Source organism: Branchiostoma lanceolatum, chromosome 9 (assembly GCF_035083965.1).
Source record: "Branchiostoma lanceolatum isolate klBraLanc5 chromosome 9, klBraLanc5.hap2, whole genome shotgun sequence".
NCBI classification, from domain to species: Eukaryota; Metazoa; Chordata; class Leptocardii; order Amphioxiformes; family Branchiostomatidae; genus Branchiostoma; species Branchiostoma lanceolatum.
In genome coordinates this window covers 18,417,485-18,428,335 of record NC_089730.1, presented here as the reverse complement: position 1 = coordinate 18,428,335, position 10,851 = coordinate 18,417,485, and the positions used below count along the sequence as shown (strand labels likewise).

Here is a 10,851-nt window from a genome sequence, read left to right as displayed (position 1 = left end):
CTCAGCAAAGGCTCCCATCGTGATCTCCTGCTATGTGATATGTACACGGAAGTCCTTGATAAATACCATGTATGTACTATGCATATTGCAACAGGTCATGGAAAATAAATATGTATAACAGACGTGATTGGTGACTCTGTTTCAATGATTTACCATTATATGATATATGTAAATGTATATTCATTATATGTATGTTACTGAAGAAAGCACTAATGCCATAAACGAAGCTTAGCGAGCGGGCCGGGGATTTCCGTCTTTCCCTGACACTGTGGAATCATGGGTAACTTGGTAACCTGAGTAATGACGTCATGGGGATTCCCCATAGCTATACCTGTTTGTCGCTACCTGTAACCTCACCTGCGGGGCTTTCCACCTTTCCCGCGTCGCAAGTTGTGCAAACCTACGGAATGTTTTCGAAACCAGGGCTGACTCATTTGGGGAATTTCCAACGGCTACTTGGTATAAATACACGTCGCGCTGACTACAGTTCTTCTTTTGGCAAACCTGCGCCAGCCAGCGACGTAGGGGTAACCGCTGTTTATAACGGTTCTCTGAATCGCAGAGTGCAGATTTCAAAAGGTAAGAGGAACATGGATATCTTGCGCAGTCGCTTTACTCAATACTCCAAGAGAAGAAGAAATTATATGAGCTTGAGGAAGTATACCATGGCCAGTTACCGCCACCACTATCGCTGGTTACATCCAGTTTATGATATTACGTATTATATGTTTGTGTTGTATATGATGATATATCCCAATTCACGCCTGTCGTTTTGTGAAGTTGATTGGAGCTGAATACAACGGCTGTTTACCAATTTATGCTATCTTTTGGAACCTGGATGCCGTCCGCTTTCTCATGCGTTTCCAAATGTACGTGCTGTAAACTCAATGAGAAAGTACGCAATTCAGGGCGGGTCGTTTCTTCTGGGAAGTCTTCCTTCCCTAGTATACGTACGTAATGGCTACTATCTCCAAGCATAGTTTGATTAGTCAGACCTTCTTCTCATGAAAATGATGAATGGGCGGGCGGACAGAAAAGGGGGCATGCGGGAAGAAGGCTACAACCTTCACAATCAACCTCTGCTTGCAGAGTATGCCACCGAGCTAGTGTTTTTACGCAACGTTGTTTTGAGCCAAAGCTTTAATCCACGTACGAGGACACTTCAAAAGGGCCTCGGTTTCGCCCCGAGTGTAACGTGAAAAGGAACGACGACTGGCAATTGTGTTACGTCCCTTGACTCAGGGTGAAGCTACGAACTACTATTTGAAGTACCCTTGCTTGTTGACTGACTCCATGTTTGTATAAGATATGCCGCGGTTGCTGTTTACGTTACGCTCTGAGGAGCCTGATCAAGTTGCGCACAGGTATAAACACATTGTTCGGGGTTACCTGACGGGTCACATTGAACACAGTGCTAGAAACATCCCATATGTTGTGGCAACAAACAAAATTCCAAAAATGGCATTACGAAGCGATTTTCAGGGAATTTTCAGAATCTATTTTCAGGGTATTCATTTATTTTTGATAGTCTGTGCTAGCATGTTGTAGATATTTATGTTTCGCCAACGAAACATATTGTTTTTGTCAGGTTTCTTCTTCTCCTTCTTCTTCTTCTTCTTCTCCTTCTTCTTCTCCTGTCAAATCTTCAAATCGCTTCTTCTCGGTCGTCCGTCGACCAAATTAGCTGAAATTTGGTATGCAGGTAGAGTACGTGTATACCCCTAGACCCTTTTTAATTTATTTTCATATAAGTTTTTAAAATGATTTTATGGAGTTTTTTTGGTCATTTTCAGACAAAAGTCGCACATAATGGCCTCCAGTGCCGTGGTGTTGAAACCTGAGGACCTGGAATTTGGTTTAGTTGTGTATTGGATATTTACCCAAAGGACCCCATTATATTTTTTGGCATACACTACTTCAAAATGATTTATTTTGCAATTTTTTGATGCAATTTTTGGTTATTTTCTGTCGGGGCCAGGAAGAACTAGGTCATACTGTAACATAAGCCCTCCTACACTTCCCTTGTCTGGGACTTAAAACCAAGCAGATGTCAGGGGGTACCTCTACTAATGGTATTACAGAAAGTTATGTACCTTATGTTACATGGTACGGATGTTATATTTGAGATGTAGGTACCTATAGGAAAGGTGACTACACCTGACAATTACTTATGCTAATGAAGACCTAATTTGCATAATGTATGCATAAAGTTGTATGTCCCTTACCGTAAATGCTGCGGATGTCATCTTTGAGATGTAGGTACCTTTAGGAAAGGCGAACACACCTGGCCATAAATTATGCTAATGAGGACCTAATTTGCATGATTTATGCGTAAACTTGTAATTCCCTTACCGGAAAAGCTGCAGATGTCATCCTTAAGATGTAGGTACCATTAGGAAAGGTGAATGCACCTGGCCAAAAATTATGCTAATGAGGACCTTATTTGCATAATTTATGCATAAACTTGTATTTCCCTTACCGTACAAGCTGCAGATGTCATATTTGAGATGTAGGTAGCTTCAGGAAAGGTGCACACGCCTGGCCATGACATATGCTAATGAGGACCTCACTTGCATAATTTATGCATGATGTTGTATTCCCCTTACTGTAAAAGCTGCGGATGTCATCTTGAACATGTAGGTACATGCTGGAAAGGTGAAAGCACCTGGACATAACTTATGCTCATGAGGACCTCATTTGCATAAATTATGCAGAAACTTGGATTTGCCCAGGAGTTATTTTGGGACAGCCCACTTCTTGCATGAGGAGTATGGGCGAAACATCCTGAATTTGCTCTTAAAGCAAATGACGGCCAGTCTAGTTCATTGTGTATTTTCGCCCTGACCTTAGGTCATAGAATAAGACTTTATAGAATAAGAGTCTATGAGCTTTCAACTCTTTCCAGGTCGTTGTATACCCTTTTTGGGTTACCAGCATAAGAGATGGAGTCCTGCAACATATGCTCAAAAAGCTTCGGTAGAAAGTCCTCACGTCTACAGCACACGGAGGACAAGCACCACATTTACTCACATGCCTCCTTGACCTGTGACATTGGCGCTTGTGGGAGATCTTTTGGGAAGGAATCGTCCCTTTGGTATCACAAGGAAATGTCACAACATGGTACGTACATGTCTACCGTCTTTGTTAAACATTACATTACAGTGCTGCTGACACAAAATACGGTGGTCAGAACAATGCAATGTTCATTGGTATCGTAAAGGATATAGAGATGGTTATATTTTCGGGTGAATATCAAAGTCGGAACTGTCGTCATTTACTGCATTTGGATGGATTGCTTCATTTTGTATGTTTCTACACAACAGGTGAGAAAAGGCCAAAGCAGAGAAAGACAAAGAATAGAGGTCCATATAAATGCGTCATCTGCTCCAACGGCTTCTCCACGCCAAATGGGATGCAGCAACACAGGAAAGACAAGCACGGCAGCAGTGCTTCACGTTTTGGTGGATATTCTTTCACAGGTGGGAGATGATTTTGCAGTTTTAGATTTAGTATCATCAGCCATTCTTCTTTTATAAGATGTGCAGAATATTTTCCAAATGATTGCAATAATCGTATAGTCAAAATTCTGACTCTAACTTGGTTATGATTTCATTATAGATTATAAAATTCTGTGCTAAAACAGATTACATTCTACAATGAAATTGAGTATACCCGCTTAGCTTCAATGGTTGCAATTGACTTGATAGATAGATACATTATTGCCCTCCAACAGCGTGTTTTATATAACTACAGTATCATGAAATCCACCATTTCGGTTCCCTTTGAAACTTTCATTGGGAATGAATCACTGAACTCTTTATTCCTCTTTCAAATCAAGCCCATGCCACAACGAGGGATCCCAGCAGTGATAGTGAATCCGACGATAACACAGATTCCGACTCATCCTCCGGTGCGTCCTTAATCTTTTTCATCGACATACACTTAAGGGTACCAACTGAAGTTGGGGCTCAGATACAACGATCGTTATAAAGAGGAGACCATTTACAAATAAAATATGATTAGCCGGGTCACAGTTGTTCTGTGTCAAACAATTACAGCACACCTAAGTTCCATATGTATGATTTTTATTTTACACTAAAACCTTGTATAAGTCTAACAAGTACATGTAGATGATAATGTATTCTTGGGCGAGATTACATTAATCAGAAAGAACCAATTATGAATCGTATTTGGAATTCCTTCTACTCCTTTTCTACGCCCATCTGCAGATTATGGTAATGTTCTGGACATCTCTGACCCAGCCAACGCCATCAAGTACATCTCAGACCATCTGCAGACGGATAAGCCGTTCCGCGATGAGTGCAGCAGTGTGGTGGAGCATCTTGCGAACTTCTTAAAAAGAAGCTCCGGGTTCAAAGTTGAAAAGATCATCAAGGTAAACTTTTTTGTTATTCAGTGCCAATGAGCTACAAAGCTGGATATTTCAGATTTGGAATCACAGAGAGAAGTTGTCAATGATATTCTGATCAACTTAAAGATCAATAAACCTTTTGTTTTATAATGGTGTAAGATGTATGATAGAACAAAGTAGTGCACGCAGGTATCAGGTGCAAATTGAAATAGCAAGTACAATTCGGATACAACTTTTACATCTGTTGAGTATTTACAGTTGTTCAATCAGCTTTTAACGTAACGTAGTTATTGTACATCTGTTGTAAAATACACGATTCCATTGTCGTAGAGTAACATTGCCATTTTGATCTTCGTACTATACTTCAGGGTGGCTCTTTGGGGAAGGGCACAGCGATCAAGTCTAAATCTGACATCGATCTTGTGATGTTCATCTCTGAGCTGCCATCCATCGACAGCCCCGACTATAACGATGAGCTACATGAACAATTAGACGAACTGCAGAGTACATTAAAAAGCTCAATGCAAAGGTGAATTGCGTATCGTTACTTTTGCTTTCTTATACATCATAGGTATGTGTGCCTCTTTGCATTCACCCCCCCCCCCCCCCCCCACACACACACAAACACACCCTCCAACACACACAAACAGGCACTTACATACACATACACATACACACACCAGATAACCGTATGTGACATTGTATGGTATAATCAAAAACATTGTATATGTCTTTAGCATTGCCTACGACCTTAAGGTGACGGGTCGTACGGGCCACGCCGTTAAACTGAGGGTACAGGCCAAGGCAGACCATGAACCACATGAAGTCGACCTCCTTCTGGCCAACGACATGTTGGGACCTTCTCCTACCAAGGGTGAGTATTTGTTTGTTTGTTTTGTTTGAACCCTTTGTTTACCTGATGCAAGTCTACGTCTCTCCTATAATTAAGTTGAATATAATATAACATTTTGTAATTAAATGTCATCACTTATGGAAAGCAATGTGATTTAAAAAATGCAACAGGTATAACTATATTTTGTAACTTTTCGACGCCAAAATTGTGTGTTTTGTACCTTGCTAGCTAAGAAAGAGAGGGTGTACGCCATGATGGGAAGACTGGACGCCCGTGCCAGGGATAACTGTTCCGCAGCGCTGGTGGAGCTGCAGCGGGACTTTGTGAAGAAGCAGCCAGCAGAGGTCAAGGACCTCATCCGGCTGGTCAAGATGTGGAAGTAAGTAATCCTATTGGCAAAAAAACTGAGTCAAATTGGTAGCTACATTTTAATGATTGTTATTGTTGCTGTTTACAAAGAGCGCGACTATCACTGAAATGTTTCGCTTTTTCTCTAAAGCAGAGTTATGGGTTTGCTTCGCGATTGATGATTTTTGTCTTTACGCTTTCAATAAGGAAATCTTGTGTGCCAGAAACCAGCCTCAAGTCGTACATTATTGAACTCCTGTGCATCCACGTCTGTCCATCCCGTTCGAGAGTGGCAGAGGCATTCAAGGCCGTCTTGGAGAAACTATGTGACATCAAGAGCGTCAGTGCCTACTGGCTCGATAACTACTCTTACAGTCGAGTGGTGGAAATGTTGGGAAAACGGTATGTATTATATGATACCTTTTGAGCTAGAAAGAACACTTATTGCGTTACAACACTGACAAAACAATCTAAGTAACATGTAAGTCTTGAAGCTGTTTGCGAACGTGTTATCCATGAGTCAATCGACAGTAATTCTGATATTCATCATCACTTCTCTATGCTGCAGGCCCCTAATTCTGGACCCCTCCAACCCCTACAACAACGTGGCTGACAGTTGTTGGGACTGGGATGAGGTGGCGAAGGCTGCCCGGGAGACCCTGCAGAAACCGTTCTTACGCTACATATAAAGACAATCCCATTGTTTGGTACACGTCACAACATAGAGTGCTTGATAGGCGACATGAATTGCTGATAGACTGTTGTTTCTAAAATAGTACTTGCTAACCAATGTAACTTCCTATATCTTATATTAATCTTGATGTATACATCAGAATCAGTTTGTGCTTTTTTGCACCTGAGGAATTCACTTATTTTTGGCATGGAATAATTCAATTATATATATGCCGTGACGTTTTTGATCGAGGTTCAGAGTGAAGTGAAAGAAGTATAAATGTTCAGATTAGGCGCTTCAGGCAGATGTACTGGGAAGAAAACTGAGGAAATGTATCCTTGTAGTCTTTCAGGGAACATGTGATTGTGCCTTAGATTTGTGGATGTAAAGCTAATACTAATAATGCTGCCGTTAGAAAGGCATAAGACATTTTTTTTACAGAAAGAATACAGTAATGTTACCCCTTACCCCTTATTACATTTTGAATCTGTGTATTATCTTTGTAAGATGAAGTCGGTCCCCTTTTTTCAATGAATTAATTACTGATATGTTGTGGTTTTCCATGCTTTCCGCCGTCCGATGTAAATCAATATCCTTATGAAAGTTGGCTAACTGATCAGCAAACATAAGGTTAACTTTTAAACCTAATGAAAACATGATGTTCCCATTGAACAGTGAGTTGTCATTCTTTTTTATTTATTTATTTATTCATCTTTAGGGTAGTCCCTTCAGCTGACTCAGCAGCTGATTTCCAAGGGAGCCCTTACATACAGATAATAAATACAGGTCATAAAATGATAATTAAACATAGGAATAGTACAGAACAAACTCAATATAACAAACAATAGCACTGAAATCATCAAACAAAAGCAAACAAATGATGTTGAGAGGGTCAGAGGTCAAAGCAGTAACATAGGAGTAAAATAATCATATAATCAAAACAAGCTTAATGGGCAAAAGTAACTGAACAAACGTAATATGTTGTAGATGGTCAATAGACGGCTAGTAAAGTGACTTTAGTCGCTCTTTAAATATGTTAAGGTTCGGCGCTTGTTTCACATTCAGTTCGAGTGCGTTGTAGGTTACTACTGCCCTATATGCGAATGTACGTTGACCTGTTTTTGATGTGTAGTTGGGTCTGTGGAGTAGGTGTGATTGTCTAGTGTGGTAATTGTGGATTTGGTTATTATAACTGAATGTGTTGAGTAAATAGCTGGGGGCTAGCCCATTGAGACATTTATACACCATAATGCAGACATGGCGCGTTCTTCGGTGTTGTAGTTGACTCCACCCAAGAGCACCCAAGCATTCTTATGATGCTTATTTACAATGAATGAATGAAGACCTTTATTGCACATTTCTGCCACACTTGGCTAAGTACAGGTCACAACAAAACAAAACAACAAGTACAGTTAACGGGACAAAAAGAATATGACTATCATTAGATAAATTCTACTTCTCCTCGCTTTTGATATATATACAACGTGCACTCTTAAAAACCAGTTTGTGGGTCTTAGATTTCAAATTGGGTTGTGCCTTTGAAAACAAAGTTACCCCATCCTTAAACCCGTAAGTCGGTAAGAGTAACCAGCTGCAGTGTGTTATGATCCATTTATCTATAGGCCAAATGCATTGCGGTCAGCCGTTTATTGTGTTTAAAGGGGATCACGGTACAAACTGACCTGGTCTAAGGAATCGCCCAGCAGGTACTTGTATCTACCTGGCACCACTCCTCCGGGTCACGAGTTTTGCAATCATGTGAGAGTATGCAAATCATAAGAAATCATGAGGCTTTTCTATTGGCTACTTACGTTCAAACATGCGTATGTTGCTGACTATGTAAAACCAAGTTGGTTTCGATCACGTCGCACAGAGCTGGCAAGGAATTCCCCAGCAGGCACCTGTTTGTATCTACCTGGCACTGTTCCTGCAGGACATGCCACCTTTCCCGGGTCACGAGTTTTGCAATCATGTGAGGATATACAAATAATAAGACATCATGAGGCTTGTATATTGGCTATGTGCGTTCAAACACGTATGTGTGTTACTGACTATATGAAACTGAGCTGGTTTCGGTGACGTCGCACAGAGCTAACAGGCATCGCCGAGGGTGGACGCTGTATATAACAGGTTTCCAAGTTGTTTCCGTCCGATTTTAGGTAAGACGTTTAACAGCAGTCTTTTCTTTGGTCATCACCATCACTATTAATCTTAAAATATGACTGAGATGTATTAAAAGCTAGACGATCATTTTCTGCAAAGTTTGTGTTATAGCCAATCCAACATGTCTTATAAAAACTGTCTATACTGTGATTTTTCAGTCTCTATTGTTGAATAAAGTCCCCGAAGATGTCATGATCAGGGGAGGGATAAGTTATGATAGAAGAATCCTTGCCGATTGTTCGTTTTGAACAAACGAAAATACTGACATGTATAATATAATGGCATTGAACAATTACCACTTACCAGTTTGTTGACCAGAAGTGGCTTAGGGGCCTCTACAGGCTGGCCCAACACGCTCTTTCTTAGCGTGTCCTATCCTGGGCTTAAGAAACTCCCTACGTACTATCTTTTTTTGCTTTAAATTAGAGGCTGACTGGCTAAAACGTTGCGAAATCCTTGGTCACGTCTCAAAGTGCACTTATCTTTACTATTTGCGTTCTGTGCGCGTCTAGCCACCGAAAGTTTAAATATTGATATTCACAGATTTTATCTAGAAGTAAGCACAGCAGATTTTTATGCAATGGTCCACCTATCAGCATAATGCCAAAACGAAATCTTTGAATACTGAACACAAGTCGAGGCCTGTACATTCATGCAATCAGTGTTGTTGAAAAGTATCATCCAGTAGTCTTCCCGAATCATCTGCGTGACGTCACGAAGGGGACAAAATGCAATTTTTCAGCTCAGGTACGTGCACGTTTTACGTCAATGTCTCCTAACTTTCTTTCTCTCCCTCGCTATTTATCTAAAAGTAGTGGGGCTATACAGAAAATGTCACCCACTTACTATCAGCTTGTCTAGAGCAGACACGGACTTGGTCTGGCAAAAAACATACAGTTCAAAGGTCGAAAAACAGTTCAGAATGTTCACGCAACAGTCCAATGTTAATTCTCGGGGGGAGGGGGCCTGCGGCGTGTTGTCGACGTCTTCGTTCGAACGAATATAAGGTAAAAGCTGTGTTAATGATAGTTGTGAATGTAACGATGTAATGGTTTAACATTGATTTTTAACATTAATATCTAGTAGTTTTGAGATTCCTAGATACATGCGGCTTTATCATATGCTAATTAGTTCTATTTGTCAACAAAGTGCAAAAGTCACAATTCCTAACTTTTAAAGTCGTTCTTTAGTGACACCCTTAGATACCATTGTAACACTCTGTGCTTTAGTTAACTGACGTATAATGATTTAGCTGAACTGATTTTGTGGTTGTTACATAGACAGTGGCTCACAATATTGTTTTAATCCATCTACAGACTTCAACGACTTCCTGAACCACTATGCGCCTTTCCACGTTAACAGTTACATCTGTCAGCAACTGCAGACGGACCAGTCCTACAGCGAGGAGTGCAGCAGTGTTGTGGACCGCTTGGCTGACTTCTTCAAAAGAAGCTCTTTGTTCACTGTTAACAGGTTCATCAAGGTGATGGTCTAACTTACTCACTTCAAGCCATTCAATTCTTGTAACCTAAAACAACAGAGCTGATTTTGAAAATGTCATCAACTAGCAGCCACTTGTTTCAGTGTGTTGCACCCTCGTTAAACCAGGACCCCATATCGCTCCACGTTACATCGGTCGCGATATGGGGTCCTGGTTTAACGAGGGTGGTGTGTTGGTGAGTGACGGAAAGAAAATTGACGATGACTACCGCGCTACTAGATTGATTTAAGCGATAACAATCCCTGTGACATCATCTGCAAAAACTCCCCAAACTGTTAACCTTAAACTTAATGAAGCTACTGAATATCGACTAAAGAATATCACCTGTCATACGAATAAAACTGTCGTATCTTCACTAAGGGAGGATCTCTGGGAAAGGGCACTACCATTAAGTCCAAGTCAGACATAGACTGTGTGATGTTCATCTCCGAGCTGCCACCCACCGACAGCCATGACTACCACCGCCAGCTGCAGCGCCATCTAGAGCAGATGGAAAGAGCTCTGATAAGATCGAAGGACAGGTAAAAGTGCTTATTGACAAGGATGTTCTCCAAGCAATATCCACATATTCATTATAGTCATAGAATAGACAATACCATATGTGCTTGATGGCATTGGTGATTGTCCAGATTGAGCGAAATTGAAATTTGTCAACATAAATTTTGTAGTAATCGTGTGTGTGTGTGTGTTTGCATAATATTCCATATTGATTGCAACTATAGCATCGCCTACAACCTTGAAGTGGTGGGTCGTACGAGCCATGCGGTTAAACTGAGGGTGAAGACCCAGAAGTGGGACCATGCCTCACATGATGTGGACCTCCTGTTGGCCAGAGACCTGCTGGGACCTGTTCCCTCTAGTGGTGAGTGTCATTTAATCCGGGTTGACTTTTGCTCATAGCAATACAGCTATATAATAGAAAAAGGGGAAACGCACAGTAG

At 40.9% G+C, this 10,851-nt stretch overlaps 2 protein-coding genes across 2 annotated transcripts; both read left to right on the top strand.

The window, feature by feature from the left end:
- The first annotated feature begins 370 nt into the window (after positions 1 to 370).
- Positions 371 to 6,918, top strand: LOC136442589 (2'-5'-oligoadenylate synthase 1-like). The gene is made up of 10 exons (XM_066439533.1): positions 371 to 579; positions 2,906 to 3,120; positions 3,324 to 3,479; positions 3,839 to 3,910; positions 4,230 to 4,396; positions 4,741 to 4,901; positions 5,110 to 5,246; positions 5,454 to 5,604; positions 5,781 to 5,975; positions 6,142 to 6,918. The coding sequence occupies exons 2-10, from the start codon at positions 2,943 to 2,945 to the stop codon at positions 6,260 to 6,262; spliced, it is 1,338 nt and encodes a 445-aa protein (XP_066295630.1). The 5' UTR covers positions 371 to 579; positions 2,906 to 2,942; the 3' UTR covers positions 6,263 to 6,918.
- Positions 6,919 to 8,299: 1,381 nt separating this feature from the next.
- Positions 8,300 to 10,810, top strand: LOC136442646 (2'-5'-oligoadenylate synthase-like protein 2). Its single transcript, XM_066439591.1, has 4 exons — positions 8,300 to 9,156; positions 9,726 to 9,892; positions 10,271 to 10,431; positions 10,633 to 10,810. Exons 1-4 carry the CDS (start codon positions 9,138 to 9,140, stop codon positions 10,808 to 10,810), a joined length of 525 nt encoding a protein of 174 aa, XP_066295688.1. The 5' UTR covers positions 8,300 to 9,137.
- The last annotated feature ends 41 nt before the right edge of the window (positions 10,811 to 10,851 follow it).

Bases quoted from the DNA above. Each gene is read 5' to 3' on its own strand.
- LOC136442589 (XM_066439533.1), top strand. From the start codon at position 2,943: ATGGAGTCCTGCAACATATGCTCAAAAAGCTTCGGTAGAAAGTCCTCA. The intron at 3,480-3,838 runs GTGGGAGATGAT...TTTCAAATCAAG, and splicing joins TGGTGGATATTCTTTCACAG to CCCATGCCACAACGAGGGAT. The intron at 5,605-5,780 runs GTAAGTAATCCT...GCTTTCAATAAG, and splicing joins CGGCTGGTCAAGATGTGGAA to GAAATCTTGTGTGCCAGAAA.
- LOC136442646 (XM_066439591.1), top strand. The intron at 9,893-10,270 runs GTGATGGTCTAA...ATCTTCACTAAG, and splicing joins CTGTTAACAGGTTCATCAAG to GGAGGATCTCTGGGAAAGGG. The intron at 10,432-10,632 runs GTAAAAGTGCTT...TTGCAACTATAG, and splicing joins CTGATAAGATCGAAGGACAG to CATCGCCTACAACCTTGAAG.